A 19,052-nucleotide genomic window follows, 5' to 3' on the forward strand; every position below is an offset into this window, starting at 1 on the left:
TAAGGATTAACCCAACACACTCATTATAGCCAGAGCCTTGAACACGCCATTGGGAAGCCTGACTATAAACTTGCCCCATCACGACTTCTGCTGGTGGTGAAGAAGGAGACCCAGGCATCTGGGATCACCTCCCCCTTGACCTCCACACTGCATTTCAATAGAAGAAAAGGCTGGCCAACTGGCAGCGCCTCCTGAATTACCTTCCTATAAGATAGCAGGCATGGTATGGGGGGAATCTCTCCAAAAGACACTGTTTTTACTTAAACAAGATCAAACCCCCACCCCACTCCTCCATCTGGAGACTGGAACCCTTTCACATGTAATTCCTAAAACTGTAAACCCAAGACCCTTTCATTTGTAATTTCTAAAGCTGTAAACCTAAGATCCTTTCACGTGTAATATCTAGAGTGTAAGCCTATATAAAGGCAGAGTTTCTCTTTGTTAGGGGAGCTTGGCCATTTGGACAAAACCTAAAGCCTTGCTCCCAGGCCATAATAATAAAACCCCTTCCTTTCTAGTTTGGTGTCTGAGAGGTCTGTTTCTTGCGGCCGCTCCTGCTTCACTGGCACCCACACATATCACTCAGGGACCTGGGAATCATCCTACTCTGCCCACCACTGCTGGTGCCCACACAGCCATCATGAGCAACACCGCCAGCACCACAGTGTGCCATCCAGAGGCCTGGGAAATGACACACTGAGGCTGCCAGAGCCACTGCCTGTGCACTCCATCAGGGAGCATGAGGACAGGCACTTCCTGCCAGCCACTGCTTAAGTAATTACCCCCATGGTTTTTCTGGGATCCTCAAATTCAACCTGCTCCACCTGTAACCATCTGTACACACCATCGGGGGCTAGAGGACACGTCCACCCTACCCACTGCCATCACTGCCAATGAGCACATGTATTGTCAGGGGAACTAGGAATTGACTAGAAAGCACACCACTGGTGGCTCCTGCACATGGCTTCTGGGGGACTGAGTACAAGCCTACCTGACATGCACTCTCTGGGAGCCTAGGGATAGGCCCACCCAACCTGCTGGCAGTTCCTGCATATGCCTGCTGCAAGTTCAGGGACTGCACAGCTAGTACCACCACCAGTGCCACTCACACACTGCAAAAGTCTATGAACCACCACTGCCACAATGACAGCTGAGCAAGCCCACCTGAACGCCCAAGAACTGGCCCACTAGGACCTGCCTCTACCAGCACAACTGTTAGAAGCCTGGAGATCCAAGGACTAGCACATCTAGCCTGCCACCATCACCACAAGCAGTACCAAAGGCCCAGCCTGTTTGGAGTCTCCATCTCAGCAGAGCCTCACCACAGCCTAAGCCACTAAGGAACACACAGACGCTACTGATGCTGATTATAGCCAAAGAAATTATACAGACTGCACCATAATGCCCATCCAGAATCAAAGCTACAGCACCTTACTCAATCAACACTATATATACACATCTACAGGAAAAATTTCCCTGCAAAAGCTAACACATAAAATTGGAAAGAGTAACTGTTCGACCAGATGTGCAGATATCAGTGTAAGAACGGAAGAAACATGAAAAAGCAATGAAACATGGTATGTCCAAAGGAATTTAATAATTCTCCAATAATATGTTTCAATGAAAAGGAAATACATAAAATATCTTAAAAAGAATTCAAAATAATGATATTTTTTAAAAACTGAGGGAGATATAAGAGAACACAAATATATAATATAAAGAAATCAGGAAAACAATTCAGGATCTGATGGGGAAATTCAGAAAAAAAAAACATATCAAAAAATAACCAAACAGAAATCCTGGAATTTAAGAATTCAATTAATAAAACAAAAAAAATACTATCAAAAGCTTCAACAACAGACTAGACCAAGAGGAATTTCTGAACTTGAAGACAGATCTGAAAAAACACAGACACATAAAAAAAGAATTAAAAAAGGAAGAAAGCCTACACAACATATAAAACACCAGAAAATGACCAAATACTCAATTTTAAATGTCCTAGAATGCAAAGAAAAAACCAAAGGGGCAGAAAACATATTTCATGAAATAATAGCTGAAAATTTACCAAGTTGAGCAAAGATTTCTTTTTATTATTTAATTTTTAATTTTTTTTTTTTTTTTTTTTTTTAGAGGTAGGGTGTCACTCAACCACCCAGGCTAGAGTAGAATGGTGCAGTCCTACCTCACTGCATCCTTGCACTCCTGGGCTCAAGCAATCCTCCTACCTCAACCTTCAAATCTAGCAAGGTATTTCAAGCAACACTCCCACCTCAACTTTCAAATCTAGCAAGAGATGTACAGACCCAAGAAACACAGAGTTCCCCAAAAAGATATAATGCAAAAAGGTATTCTCCACAGCACATCATAGTCAAACTACCAAGTCACAGACAACAAGAAAATTCTAAGAACAGCAAAACAAACAGTCTAGACACTTAAAAGGGAATCTCCATCAAATGAAGTACAGAATTCACCACAGAAAACATGCAGGCCAGAGGAGAATGGGATGATATATTCAAAGTAATAAAAGAAAAAAAAAGCTGCCATTAAAGGATACTATACCTAACAAAGTTATCCTTCATAAATCAATGAGAGTGTTTCCCAGACAAGCAAAACCTGAGGGAACTCTTCACTACTAGACAGGCCCTACTTTCCCACTTACATTAAATGCTTAAGAGAATCCTACACCTAGAAGCAAAATAATGAGCATACCCAAAAGTACAAAACTAACGGTTCAACAGATACACAAATGAAAATAATGAACACTGTCATTACAAAAAACTACTAAACTGCAGTGATAAATGATAAAAGTTAAAGAAAGAAAAACAGTATATACAAAACAACCAGAAAACAATTTACAAAATGCAAGAGTTAAATCCTCACCTGTTAATAATAGCCTGAATGTAAAACGATTAAATTCCCTATTTGAAAGATATGAGCCAGGCGAGGTGGCTCACACCTATAATCCCAGCACTTTGGGAGGACAAGGAGGGTAGATCACCTCAGGTCAGGAGTTTAAGACCAGCCTGACCAATATGATAAAACCCCATCTCTTCATTCAAAATTACTGCAAAGAAAAATAAAAATTAATAAAAATAATTTTTTTAAAAAAAACTATGTCTACTAAAACTACAAAAATTAGCCAAGCATGGTGGTGGGCCACAGTAGTCTCAGCTGCTCAGGAGGCTGAGACAGAAGAATTGCTTGAACCTGGGAGGCAGAGGTTACATTGAGCTGAAATCGTCCCAATGCACTCCAGCCTGGCCAACAGAGCAAGACTCTGTCTCAAAAAAAAAAATAAAGAAAGATAGGAACTGGCTAAATCCATTTTTTTAATGATCCAACTGTATGCTATCTACAATTACTCAAGTTACCTGTAAAGACACACATGGACTGAAAAAAAAATTTCACACAAACGGAAACCAAAAGCATCAGGAATAGTTGTACATACATCAACTTTAAGTCTCCTTTTGGTTTCCATTTGCAGACTTTAAGTCAAAAACTGTAAAAAGGGATAAAGAACATTATTATATAATGATAAAGGCATAAATTATATCAACTGAGAAAGAGGATATAATTCCAAATATACACGAACTTAATATCAAAGAATACGAAAATATAAAGCAAATATTATTAGATCTAAAATAAGAGATAGACTCCAATACAAAAATAACAGGAGAGTTCAACACCCCACTCTCAGCAGTGAACAGACCATCAAGACAGAAATTGAACAAAAAAGCACCAGACTTAATCTACAGTATCAACCAAATGGACCTAATAGACATTTACGAAACATTTCATCCATGGCTGCAGAATACACATTCTTTTTATTAAAAATAAAAATTTTTAAATAATTTTTTAATTTAAAAAATTATTAAAACAAATGAAAACAGAAATACAGCATACCATAATGTATGGGATACAGCAAAAGCAGTGCTAAGAGGGAAATTTATAGCAGTAAACACCTAAATCAAAAAGTAGAAAGATTTCAAATAAACAACCAAATGATGCACCTCAAAAAAACTAGAAAAGCAATAACAAACTAAACCCAAAATTAGTAGAAACAAAAAAGTAATAAAGTCATAGAAGAACTAAATGAAATAGAGAAAGAAAATTAAAATGATCAACATAATGAAAAATTCTTTTTTAAAGACAAACAAAATCACTGGCTATACCAACCAAGGGAGGAAAAAAAACAAATAAATATAATCAGAAACAAAAAAAGGAGGCCTTAAAACTGTTAACACAGAAATACAAAGAAAAATTAGAAAATATTATGAACAAGTATATGCCAGCAAATTGTAAAATCTCAAGGAAACTGATAAATTCCTAGAGACATACAACCTACAAGATCGAACCAGGAAGAAAGAGAAAACCTGAACATACCAGTAACAAGATCAAAGCAGTAATAAAGGGTCTCTCAACAAAGAAAAGCCCAGGACTGGATGGCTTTATTGATGAATTCTACCATTATAGAGCAGAACTAACACCAATTCTTCTAAAACCCTTCCAAACAATTGAAGAGGGGGAAATTTTATGTAACTCATTCTACAAGACTAGCACTACCCTGATAACAAAACTACAGAAGTTCATGAGAAAAAAAGTTCAGGCCAATATGAGAACACAGATGCAAAAATCCTCAACAGAATACTAGCAAACAGAATCCAACCACATATCAAAAAGATAATACACCATGATCAAGTGAGATTTATCTCAGTGATGCAAGGGTGGTTGAACACACACAAATAAATAAATGGGATACATTGTATTAGAATGAAGGGCCATGTGATCACCTCAATAGATGCAGAAAAAACATTTGATAATATTCAATATCCTTTCATAAAAACTCTCAAAAAAATAGGTACAGAAGTAACATACTGCAACCTGACTAAGGCCCTATATGACAAATCCACAGCCAAATTATATTGATTGAATAAAATCTGGAAGCCCTTCCTCAAAGAACTGGGACAAGACAAGGATGCCCACCTTCACCACTCTTATTCAATACAGTACCACTAGCCCTATCCAGAGCAATTAGGTAAGAGGAAGAAATAAAGGGCATCCAAATCAGAAAAGAGGTAGTCAAATTATCCCTCTTTCCAGATAACATGACCTTACACATAGAAAATCCAAAAACTCTTATAATTAATAAATTAATTAAAATTGCAGGATACTGAATCAACATAGAAAAATCAGTAGCATACACAAACTAGCTGGAAAAAAATAAAGAAAGTAATTCCACTTAGAATAGCTATAGAATAAAATGCCTATGAATAGATTTAACCAAAGAGTTGAAAGACTTCTAAATTGGAAACTACAAAGTACCAATGAAAGAAATTAAGAGGACATAAACAAATGGAAAGATATGCCAAGCTCATGGATTAGAGCTAACAGTGTTAAAATGACCATATTTCCCAAAGCAATCTACAAATAAAATGCAATCCCAATCAAAATGCCAATGATATTCTTCATAGAAATAAAAATACCCATCCAAAAATTCATATGGACCCACAAAAGACACCAAATAACCAAAGCAATGCTAAGCAAAAATAACAATGCTGGAGGCATCACACTATGTGACTTCAAAATATATTACAAAGCTATAGTGACCAAAACAGCATGACATTGGTATAAAAACAGCTAGGTATGGTAGTGTATGCCTGTAGTCCCAGCTACTCAGGAGGCTGAGGAGGGAAGATTGCTTGTAGTCAAGAGTTCAAGTGTACAGTGAACTACAAACATGCCACTGCACTCCAGTCTGGATAACAAAGCAAGACCCTATCTCTTTAAAAAACAAACAAACAAATACATAGACCAATGGAACAAAAAAGAAAACCTAGAAACAAATCCATATATTTAGAGACAATCGACTTTCAACAAAGGCACCCAGAACATATACTGTAAAATGATACCCTCTGCAATAAATTTTGCTGGGGAAACTAGATATCCATATGCAGAATAATGAAACTATACCCCTATTTCTCAACATATATGAAACCCTACCCAAAATGGGTTAAAAATTTAACCATAAGTCCTGAAAATGTAAAACTTCCAAAAGAAATCACAGGGGAATAACTATATGACATTGGTCTGGGCAATGATTTTTTAGATTTCACCCAAAAAGCACAGGTAACAAAAGCAAAAAAATAGACAAAAGGGATTACACCAAAATTAAAAGCTTTTGTACAACCAATGAAATCATTTTCAGAGTGGAGAGACAACCTATAGATTGGGAGATAGTCACAAATCATACATCTTATTAGGGATACATACAAATCTAGAATATGTAAGGAAACTCAAACAACTCTATAAAAAGAAAACATATCCAATTTAAAATGAGTAAGGGAATGAATAGACATTTATCAAAAGAAGATATACAAATGCCCGATAGACATATGAAAAAATGCTCAATGCTAGTTAGGGAAACACAAATGTCTTAGTCTGTTTCGTGTTGCTGTCACTCAATACCTGAGACTGGGTAATTTATAATGAATAGAGATTTATTTAGCTCACAGCTAATCACGCTAAAAAGTACAACACTGGGTGGCTAAATCTGGCAGCTTCTAGTGAGGGCCTCCTGCTCTTCAGAGCCCGGTGGAAAAGTGTAAGAGGAAGCAGGAATGTGCAAAAAAGACTAAACAGGACAAACAGGTTTATAACAACTCATTCTCATGTGTATATGTGGTATTTGGTACATGCATAGAATGTGTAATGATGAAGTCATATTATTTGGGGTATCCATCACCTCGAGTATTTATCATTTCCATGTGTTGGGAACATTTCGATTCCTCTCTCCTAGCTATTTTGAAATATACAATGTACTACAGTCACCTTACTCTGCTACTAAATATTAGAATGTATTCTATCTAACTGTATCATAGCCATTAACCAAATTCTCTCCATCACCCTCCACCATATACATGCTTCCCAGCCTCTACTGTTTATAATTCTACTCTCTGCCTCCATTAAATAAATTTATTTAAGTTCCCACATGAGAGAGAACATGCAATATTTATCTTTCTGTTTGGCTTATTTCATGTAATGATCTCTAGTTCCATCCATGTTCCTGCACGTGACGGATTTCATTCTTTTTTATGGTTGAATGGTATTCTATTATGTATATTTTTACTTTTATTTTTCATTTTTTTGTTTTTATTTTTTCCTTTTCTTTTTTTAAAATCTATTTGATTTTAGTTTTCTGAGAAATCTCCATGCTGCTTTCCATAACAGTTGTATCAATTTACATTCCCAATAACAGCTTATTAGGGTTCCTGTTTTCCGTATCCTCACCAACATCTTCTATTCTGTCTTTCTAATGGCCATTCTGAGGTAAGATAATATCTCAATGTAGTTTTGATTTGCTTATCCCTGATCATTAGTAATGCTGAGCACTCTTCACATACCTGTTTGTCATTTGTATGTCTTCTTTTGAGAAATGTCTTTGTATGTCACTTGCTTACTTTTTAACAGGATTTTTTTTTTTTTTTACTGTTTAGTTGTTTGGGTTCCTCATATATTCTGGGTATCAGTCCCTTCCTGGATGAATAGTCTACAAACATTTTCTCCCATTCTGGAAGTTGCCTCTTTACTCTGTTAATTGGATGGGTCCTTAGCTGCGCAGAAGCCATTCGGCTTAACATCGTCCCATTTGTGCATTTTTTGTTGTTGCCTGTGCTTTTGAGGTCTTAGTCGTAAAATCTTTGCCTAGAACAATGCTCAGAAGCATGTCCCCTATGCTTTCTTCCAGTAGTTTTATATTTTCAGGTCTTATATTTAAAGTATTTAATCCATCTTGAATTTAGTTTTATATGTGGTGAGCGACAGGGGTCTAGTTTCGCTCTTCTGCATATTTTCACAGCATCACTATTGAAGAGGGTGTCCTTTCCCCAGTGTATGTTCTTGGTACCTTTTGTTGAAAATCAGCTGGCTGTAAATACATGGATTTATTTATAGGTTCTCTGTTCTGTTCCATTGGTCTATGTGTCTGTGTTTATACCATGCTGTTTTGGCATAATGTATTTTTAAGTCAGGTAGTGTAATGCCTCCGGTTTTACTCTTTTCACTCATGACTGCTTTGGCTATTTGGGCTCTTTTTTGGTTTCATATGATCTTAGGGTTAAGGTTAACAAATTCATCTTAAGAGAAAAACGAACTAAAAAGTTTGGTTTAAGGAGTTCAGTACTTGTTAAACTCAATGGGGAGGCTAAGAAAACAGTGATAACTGCTTTGGCAGCAATGGTAATGACAACAGTGGACTCAGGAACACATGCTAGCATCCTCAGTGTAAAAGATTTCCGTAACATCAACAGTAGCAATATCCTTCAATTGTACTTTTGATATCAGCAGCAATAAAAAAGAAACAAAAATAATGACTTGTAATAATCACCTACTAAGTTCCTGGCATTATACTAGAGACTTTACATGGGTCATCTCCTTAAATCTGCACACTAACCAAATAAGGCAGGTATTATTATCCCTGTTTTAAAGACAGGGTAAGAAACTTGCCAAAGGTAAGTTAGTGTATTAGCGGTACAGCTAATATCTTAATCCCAATGTCTGGCTCCAAAGTTTATGCTTATTCCAAATGCAAGAATCAAATAAATCTGCCACTAAGAGAACGAATTTTCCCATCAAAACCACCTGGGAATTTCATATCTATTAAGAAAGGATTTAAAGGAGTGCTAGTATTCCCACCGAACAGTTCTGTGAAATGACCAGAAATATTATACCTATTATTATTATTAAACCTTAGCCCCAGATTGGCATAAAGGCCGAAGTATACAGATTACAATTTGATTGTTTCATAGAATCTTCAAAAGTGCGATTTTTGTAATAGCATAAATGTGCACTGATGTCATCTCAATTCCATGGCAATGATACATTATAAGTTTTTTTCTTTTTTTCATCTTTTTTGCTCATTATTTGACTTATAGCTCAATCAACGTAAGTTTTCCTTCCACAGAAAACAACTTTAATGTTTTCATTTCTTTTATTTATATAATATTTTATGAGCACAAAGAATTCTCACAAGTAAGATTAAAAGAAAAAGAACAGTTTTGTGAGGTAGATAGGCATTCAAAATTACTTCTCTTTTTACAACTCAGAAAACGGAAGCTCACATTAAATAACATAAGCATTAACCCAAGTGCAAAAAGTGTAGTATATATTGAGCTAAGTACTAGGTATAAATGCAAACAAAACACGATACCTCTTCTCCTCAAGGAGCTCATGGTAGAGCAAAGGAGGAGGAAACAAACAGCTATATTACAATGTGAACAGATACTTTTGTTGTTGTTGTTGTTTTGGGGCTTTTGTTTTTGTTTTGTTTTTTGAGAGGTGGCTCACCGCAACCTCTGCCTCCCAGGTTCAAGCAATTCTCCTGCCTCAGCCTCCCGAGTAGCTGCGATTACAGGCGCCCACCAGTACGCTCTGTTAATTTTTGTATTTTTAGTAAAGAGGGGGGAGGGGGTTTCACCATGTTGGCCAGGCTGGACTCCTGACCTCAGGTGATCCTCACACCTAGGTCTCCCAAAGTGCTGGGATTACAAGCGTGAGCCACCATGCCCATCTGTTATTCTTTTTGAGACAGGGTCTTTACCTGTCACCTAGGATAGAGTGCAGCGGCAATCGTAGCACACTGTAATCTTGAACTCCTGCCCTCAAGCAATCCTCCCACCTCAGCCTCCCAAGTAGCTGAGTCTACAAGCATGCGCCATCACACCTGGCTCATTTTTTTCATTTTTAACAGAAATAAGATCTCACTATGCTGTCTAGGCTAGTCTTGAACTCCTGGCCTCAAATGATCCTACTGCCTTGGTCTTCCAAAGGGGTATGATTATAGGCATAAGCCACTTGATAGATACATTACTAATTTCCCCAACTATACATTAAATTTAGTAACTGGATAATGCCACTGTAATTCTCATTTTGGGGGACACACTTAGAAAGAGATCAAATAAAGTATAAAGTTAAAATGGTAGTTACTAATTCACTAAGTAGAACCTAAGTGAAAATATAAAATATTTTCCAAAAGAAGAAAAAAATCAAGAGTTCAGAGAAAATAGAACTCTTATTTAAAATAAGAGTTAATAAACTCATTATTTAAAATAATGAAATTGTTGTCGATCTTTAAAAAGGCAACTAAAAATACTATTGTAAATAGGCTTACAATAGAAGTACAAACCAGAATTTAGCTTTGGACAGTTGGGGGGTGGTGGGCACGGAATTAAGATAATCAATTCTTCATTTACATAAAAACTATCCTCAGGCTGAACAGAGAGAATAAAAAGAGAAATTTGAGAAGCTCGTGGAAAACAGAAGTTTATAAATCTAATAGAATCTACTAACTGACCATCCCTAGATTTGTGCCACAGATTTTTTTTCTTATTTCCAGTCTACACACCATTCTCTCCTAGAGCTTAAAACAAAGGCAACTGCAGATCTGCAGTTCTCTTATTGGCACAACAAGCTACACTTGTTCATGGAATTCAGCTTTTCTATTTGTTAATGGAAAAAAACTTTTTTTAAGGAATGTGTTCAGCATTCATTCAAAAAATATTTACTGAGTAAAAGTACCAGTTACAATTCTAGAGTCTGAATATAAAAATAACAGACAAGACTGAATGGGTGGATGGACAGAGGGACAAATAGAACACAAAAAGAGAGAGGAACAGATTAATGTCAGAGGAATGGATTTCAATTATACCAGACAAACTGGGACACTGAAATAGGTTACCACATTTTCATTAAGTGTCTGTATCCATTTTTCCAAAATACAAGTATGGCAACCAGTGCTTTTAAAACAGATTATTGCCCATGGACTGTTGGTTCCAACAGCTATTCCAGCCAGCAAGGGAGAAAAATACTACCAGCTCTCAGAGCACATTTACCTCACATTTAGCAATAATGTATCTGTGAAAAGGAACAGGAAGGATACATAAAAATAAATATAATTGAATAAAGTTATCACTAAACATACCTTTCAGAGAAATAACAGCTCTTGTGAGGATTTAGATTTTGATAAGATTCTAGGCTGCCAGCAGATGATGAAGAAAGTTGCTCTGACTGCAAGTTGTCTGTATCACTCAAACTTCCCTCAGTTACAGGTGGGGTCCTTATGTATTTTCTTCCTAAGTCCGTTCCCAGGACATTCGTCAATATAACTCGGGGTATCCTGTCACACAGAATAACAAACACTGTACTGTACTGAAGTTTTCAGATTTAAAAAATGTATTCCAGGAAGTCGAATTTTCAGTCATTATCATCTTAACACGAGAACGCTTTTCAAACTATACCACCCTAGAAATCAATCCATAAGTATTTAAAATTATAGGAAAACACAATCTTTTTGTTTTTAGAAGTATCTGTTTCTTATCACTTACAGCACAGATTAGCCTGTCACTACAATGTCTTTAATTACACTAATGGATGCCACTAAGGGGCTTAAACTTTTAACAAATTCTTCTCAAAAAATTCTTTCTTTTCTTTTCCAGTAATTATTAAAAACACAGATTACTACAAATCAATTCAAGAAATCTTTGTTCTTCTCATTTAGCAGAAAGGTTCTTGGTAATTAATTTACATACTTGCTATTGGGAAATGACAAATGATAAATCCAACAAGACATCATGCAGACTGCATCTCTGGTAATGAGATTCCATAACTGAAACAGGACATTTAATGGTAATAACATATATGCTAATACATAATAGCATCAGGAAAATAGTCAATATATTAAATGTTTAGAAAATTAAAGTTTTTGTTTTGTTGGTTTTTCTTTTTTGAGGCAGGGTCTCACTCTGTCACCTAGACTGGAGTCCAGTGACACAATCACGGCTCACTGCAGCCTCAACCTCCCGGGCTCAAGTAATCCTCCTACCTTAGCCTCTTAAGTAGCTGGGACTATAGGCACAAGCCAGCATGCTCAGCTAATTTTTTTTTTATTTTCTGTAGTGACTATGTCTCATGATGTTGCCCAGGCTAGTCTTAAACTCCTGGGCTCAAGCAATCCTCCCAACCTTAGCCTCCCAAAATTCTGAGATTATAGGTGTGAGCCACTGCATCTAGCCTGGAGTGTATTTTCAAGGCTCCAGACCTTAAATTGGTGAGTTTTATATTAAATGTACTATATAAGCCTGACATCTTCTTAACAGAAGATGTACATTTGATATAAAGAAGTACATTTGGTATAAAATTAGTGCAATTTTTAAGTTTCTGGCCAGCCATTATTATGAACATTACTTTGCCAATAATGCCCTCAAATATTAATATTCAGCCCAGAATTCACAGGCCCAAGACAAATTATTGTGATTTTTTAAAGTTCTTGTTATGTAATTTTAAAGTGTCCTCTTTATTAGATGCCCCTTTTGACTGCTATCAATATACCACAAGGAGTACTTTACTTATACTGTGTGTAAGAAACAATACACAGAAAGGGCCAGAGTACAAGCATACCTCATTTTATTGTGTTGCACTTTACTGCACTTCACAGATACTGCGTCTTTTACAAATGGAAGGTCTGTGGCAACCGTGAGTAGAACATGTCTATCAACATGATTTTCCAACAGCACCTGCTCACTTTGTGTCTCTGTGTCACATTTTGGTAATTCTCAAAACATTTCAATCTTTTCATTATTATTTTATCTATTATGACAATCTGTAGTCAGTGATCTTTGATGGCACAACCATATTTGCTTTGAAGCACCACAAACCATGCACACATAAGACATTGAACTTAATTAACAAAAGTCGTGTGTGTTCTGACTGTTTCACCTACCAACCATTCCCCTATCTCTCTTCCTCTCCTCAGGCCTCCCTATCCCCTGAGACACAGGAATATTAAAATTATGCTAATAAATCATACTACCACGGCCTCTAAGTATTCAAGTGAAAGGAAGAGTCACAAGTCTCTCACTTAAATCAAAAGCTAGAAATATCTGGGTTTGGTGGCTCATACGTGTAATTCCAGCACTTTGGGAAGTCAAGGTGAGATGATCACTGGAGGCCAGGAGATTGAGGCCAGCCTGGGCAACATAGCAAGACTCCGTCTCTACGAAAAATAAAATAATTAACCAGCCATCCAGCCATGGCAGGACATGTCTATAGTCCTAGCTTCCTGGGAAGCTAAAGTGGGAGGACCACTTGACCCCAGGAGTTCAAGGCTGCAGAGAGCTACGATTGCACCAACTCTATTTCCCTGGGAAACGGAGCAAGTCCTTGTCTCTCTAAAAAAAAAAAAAAGAGCTAGAAATTACTAAGCTTAGTATGAAAAGCATGTTGAAAGCTGAGAAAGGTTGAAAGCAAGACTGCTTGCTGCAAAGTCAAGTTGTGAAAGCAAAAGAATATTCTTGAACAAATTTAAAAGTGCTACTCCTGGCCAAATGGTGGCTCACACTTGTAATTCCAGAACTTTGGGAAGCTGAAGTAGGGATCACTTAAGGTCAGGAGTTCAAGACCAGCCTGGCCAACATGGTGAAACCCCATCTCTACTAAAAATACAAAAATTAGCCAGGCATGGTAGCAATTATCTGTAGTCCCAGCTACTCAGGAGGCTGAGGCAGAAGAATCACTTGAATCCAAGAGGCTAAGGTTGCAGTGAGCCAAGATCCTGTCACTGCACACCAGCTGGGGTAACAGAATGACATTCCATCTCAAAAGAAAAAAATGTGCTACTCCTATGAACACACAAATAATAAGAAAGCAAAACAGTCTTACTGATGATATGGAGAAAGTTATAGTAGTCTGGATACAGGATGAAACCAGCCACAACATTCCCTTAAGCCAAAGCCTAACTATAGCAAGATACTCTCTTCAGTTCTATGAAGAATGAGACAGGGTAGGAAGCTGCAGAAGAAAAGTAGGTTTGTAAACTTCAAGAAAAGAAGTTTTCTCAGCCTGGGCAACATATTGAGACTCTCTCTATATAAAAAATGCTGTGGCATGCACCTGTAGCCTCAGCTACTCGGGAGACAGAAGTGAAAGGATTGCTTTAGCCTGGAAGGTCAAGGCTGCAGTGAGCCATGATGGCTCCAGCTGTGAGGTCAAAGCTGCAATGAGTCATGCTGGGCCACAGAATGAGACCCTACCTCAAAAAAAGAAGGCTATCTCCGTTATTTGTGTAACATGAAAGTGCAAGGTGAAGCAGCCAAGTACTGATGAAGAAGCTGCAGCAAGTTATCCAGAAGATCTAGCTAAGATAACTGATGAAGGCGGCTACACTAAACAACAGGTTTTCAGTGTAGCTGAAAGAGTCTTATATTGGAAAAAGATGGCATCTACGAATTTCATACCTACAAAGGAAAAGTCAGTGCATAAGTTCAAAAGATGGCTGACTCTTGTTAAGGGCTAATGAAGCTGGTGACTTATCTGTGAAGCCAGTGCTCACTTACCATGCAAAAAAATCCAAAGGCCCTTAAGAATTATGCTTAATCAGGCCAGGCATGGTGGCTCACACCTGTAATCCCAGCACTTTGGGAGGCAGAAGCTGGCGGATTACTTGAGGTCAGGAGTTCAGGACCAGCCTGGCCAACACAGTGAAACCCCTATCTCTACTAAAAAAAAAAAAAAAAATAGCCAGGCATGGTGATGCATGCCTGTATTCCCAGCTACTTCAGAATCTGAGGCAGGAGAATCACTTGAACCCAGGAGGTGGAGGCTGCAATAAGATCATGCCACTGCACTGCAGCCTGGGCAACAGAGCAGGACTCTGTCTCAAAAAAATAAAAAATTATGCTAAATTTACTCTGCCTATGCTCTAAAAATGGAACAACAAAGCCTGGATGACTAAATGGCAGCACATCTGTTTACAGCATGTATCACTGAATCACTTAACCCCACCTTTGAGAACTGCTACTAAGAAAAAAAAGAATTGCTTTCAAAATATTACAGCTCATTGACAATGCACCTAGTCACCCAAGAGCTCTGATGAAGAAGTATAAGAGAATTAACGTTGTTTTCATGCCTGCTAACAAAACATCCATTCTACAGCCCATGGATCAAGGTAATTTCAAGTTTCAAGTCTTAACGATTTAAGAAATACATTTCATATAGCTACCACAAACAGTGATTTCCTCTGATGGGTCTGGGCAAAGTAAACTGAAAATCTTCTGGAAAGGATTCATCATTCTAGATGCCTCTGCATAAAACAATAAAGGTAACAAAGTACAGTGAAGTTCACATTTTCACTTAAACAAAAGTATAGGCAATATACTTGGAGACTGGGCCGGCTTAGTTCCAGACCTCCGCCGTAAAGTGAGTATCACAGTAAAACAAGTCACATGTTTTTTTGGCTTTCCAGTGAATATGTTTACACCATACTGTAGTCTATTAAGTGTGCAATGGCATTATGACTAAAAAAATACACATTCCCTAACTAAAAATTTTAAAACTCTATTTTTGCTACATAAAGACACTATGTTCTTTTTACTATGTTCCAGACAGCATAAAATTTTAGATCCTTGGAAAACGTTAAAATAAATTAGTCCTCTCTTTATTGTAAACATGAAAAATCCAAAGTACAGAAAAGTTAAATAAGTGGCCCATAAGTAACTTTCCTAGTGGAAGAACCTGTTATTATTATCTTTTTGGGTTATCTGTTCTATTCCATTATACTATATCCTCAATAATACTGAATGCCTATAGATACTTCAGAAAACTTTTAAAAAATCCATTTATGCCATAATCAGAATAAAAAGTGCTGCAACGACATGATTCTATATCTAGAAAACCCAGTAGTCACAGCACAAAAACTCCTTCAGCTGATAAACAACTTGAGAAAAGTTTCGAGATACAAAATCAGTAAACAAAAATCACTAGCATTCCTATATACCAACAGCAACCAAGCAGAAAGCCAAATCACAAAGGTAATCTCATTCACAGCAGCCACAAAAAGAATAATATACCTGTGAACGAATATAGCTAACCAGGCAGTTGAAAGAGCTCTATAAGGAAAACTATAAAACATCGCTTTAAAAAATCAAAGAAGACACAAACAAATGAAATAACATCCCAGGCTCATGGATAGAAAGTATGAATATTAAAATGGCCATACTTCCCAAAGCAATTTACATATTCAATGCTATTTCTAACATACTGCCAACGACATTCTTCACAGAATTAGAAAAAACTACTTTAAAATTCATATGAAACCAAAAAGAACCCTGTATCACCAAGGTAATCCTAAGAAAAAAGAAAAAAACTGGAAGAATCACTTTGCCTCACTTCAAACTATACTACAGGGCTATAGTAACCAAAGCACTATGGTATTGGTTCAAAAATAAACACAAAGACTAATGGAAAAAAATAAAGAACCCAGAAATAAGACTGCACACCTACAACTCTTCAACAAACCTAATAGAAACAAGCAATAGGCAAAGGACTCCATATTTAATAAATGATGCTGGGAAAACAGGCTAGCCATATGCAAAAAAACAAACTGCACCCCACTGTTATACCACATATAAAAATTAACTCAAGATAGATTAAAGACTTAAATGTAAAATCTAAAACTATAAAAAACCTGGAAGAAAATCTAGGCAATACCATTCAGGACATAGGCAGGTACAGGCAAAGATTTTATGACAAAAATGCCAAAAGAAATGGCAACAAAAGCAAAAATTTACAAATGTGATCTAATTAAAGAACTTCTGCATAGCAAAAGAAACTAACATTAGAGTGAACAGACACCCTACAGAATGAGAGAAAGTACTGCAATCTATCCATCTAACAAATACCTAATTTCCAGAGTTTACAAGGAACTTAAATTAACAATCTACAGTTCCACTCACAGGAAGCCACATCCACAGGAAAAGGGGAAGATTACTACATCAAGGGAACATCCCATGGGACAAAAGAATCTGAACAACAGTTTTCAGCCCTAGACCTTCCCTCTAACAGAGACTACTCAAATGAGATGGAACCAGAAAACCAACTCTGGTAATATAACAAGATAAGATTCTTTAACACCTCCAAAAACTCACACTAGCTCACCAGCAATGGACCCAAACCAAGAAGAAATCCCTGATTTACCTGAAAAAGATTTCGGGAGGTTAGTTATTAAGCTAATTAGGGGACATCAAAGAAAGGTAAAGCCCATTGTAAGGAAGTCCAAAAAATGATACAAGAGGTGAAGGGAAAAATACTCAAGGAAATAAATAGCATAAATAAAAAACTTCAGGAAACAACAGACACACTTATAGGAATGCAAAATGCTTTGGAAAGTCTCAGCAATAGAATTGAACAAGTGAAAGAAATAAATTCAGAGCTTGAAAACAAGGTCTTCAGATTAACCCAATCCAACAAAGACCAAGAGAAAATAAATAGAAAATATGAACAAAGTCTCCAAGAAGTTGGATTATGTTAAATGACCAAATCTAAGAATAATAGGTGTTCCTGAGGAAGAAGAGAAATCTAAAAGTTTGGAAAATGTATTTTGGGGAATAACTGAGAAAAGCTTCCCTGGCCTTGCTAGAGACCTAAACATTCAAATACAAAAGCACAAAGAACACCTGGAAAATTCATCACAAAAAGATCATCACCTAGGCACACTGTCATCAGGTTATCTAAAGTTAAGATGAAGGAAAAAAATCTTAAGAGTTGTGAAACAAAAGCATCAGGTGATCAACAAAAAAAATCTATCAGATTAACAGCAGATTTATTAGGAGAAATCCTACAAGCTAGAAGGGATTGCAGCCTTATCTTCACCCTCCTCAAACAAAACAACTATCAGCCAAGAATCTTGTATCTAGCAAAACTAAGCTTCAGATACAAAGGAAAGATACAGTCTTTGACAGACAAACAAATGCTAAGAGACTTTGCCACTATCAAGCACTACAAGAATGCTAAAAAGAACTCTAAATCTTGAAACAAATCCTGGAAACACATCAAAACAGAACCTCTTTAAAACATAAATCACACAGAACGTGTAAAATAAAAATGGAATTTAAAAAACAAAAACAAGGTACACAGGCAACAAATAGCACAATGGAATAGTACCTCACATCTCAATACTGACATTGAATATAAATGGCCTAAATGATCCACGTAAAAGATAAAGAATTACAGAATGGTTAATTACAGAATGGTTAAGGTAAAGTGGTGAAAAAAGACATTTCAGGTAAATGGACACCAAAGGCAAGCAGGAGTAGCTATTCTTATATCAGACAAAACAAACTTGAAAGAGCAGTTAGAAAAGAAAAAGAGGCATATTATATAAGGATAAAAGGGCTAGTCCAACAGGAAAATATAAATATATATGCAACTAACACTGGAGCTCCCAAATTTATAAAACAACTACCAAGAGACCTAGGAAATAAGATAGACAGCAACACAATAAGAGTGGGGGACTTCACTATTCCACTGAGAGCACTCGACAGGACATTAAGACAGAAAGTCAACAAAGAAACAGTGGATTTAAACTATACCCTGGAACAAATGAACTTAACAGGTACATACAGAACATTCCATTCAACAACCACAGAATATACATTATATTCAACAGCATATGGAACTTTCTCCAAGACAGACCATATGATAAGCCACAAAACAAGCCTCAACAAATTTGAGGAAACCAAAATTATACCAAGCATTCTCTCAAACCACAGTGGAATAAAACTGGAAATCAACTCCAAAAGGAACCTTGAAATCCATGTAAAAACATGGAAATTAAATAACCTGCTCCTGATGATCACTGGGTCAAAATCAAAATCAAGATGAAAATTTATAAACTGTTCCAACTCAATACAGTGACACAACCTCTCAAAACCTCTGGGACACAACAAAAGTGATGGATGCTAAGAGGAAAGTTTATAGCCCTAAATGCCTACATCAAAAAGTCTGAATAGGCCGGGCGTGGTGGCTCAAGCCTGTAATCCCAGCACTTTGGGAGGCCGAGGCGGGCAGATCATGAGGTCAAGAGATCGAGACCATCCTCGCCAACATGGTGCAACACTGTCTCTACTAAAAATACAAAAATTAGCTAGGTGTGGTGGCATGCACCTGTAGTCCCAGGTACTCGGGAGGCTGAGGCAGGAGAATTTCTTGAACCCAGGAGGCCGGGG

At 36.9% G+C, this 19,052-nt stretch overlaps 1 protein-coding gene across 19 annotated transcripts in view; it reads right to left on the bottom strand.

Annotated features, from left to right (window-relative positions):
- The window catches only part of SENP7 (SUMO specific peptidase 7), a 221,804-nt gene that overhangs the window by 82,157 nt on the left and 120,595 nt on the right, over window positions 1-19,052 (bottom strand). For 14 of the 19 annotated variants that reach the window (XM_078352245.1, XM_078352240.1, XM_078352239.1 and 11 more), the window contains one exon: window positions 10,976-11,170. The exons of the other annotated variants lie outside the window; for them this stretch is intronic. In XM_078352245.1, coding sequence (XP_078208371.1) covers window positions 10,976-11,170 — 195 coding nt within the window. The remainder of the gene's footprint in view (window positions 1-10,975; window positions 11,171-19,052) is intronic. 19 annotated transcript variants of the gene reach the window in all.

This window comes from Callithrix jacchus, chromosome 15, assembly GCF_049354715.1.
Source record: "Callithrix jacchus isolate 240 chromosome 15, calJac240_pri, whole genome shotgun sequence".
Classification (NCBI taxonomy): Eukaryota; Metazoa; Chordata; class Mammalia; order Primates; family Cebidae; genus Callithrix; species Callithrix jacchus.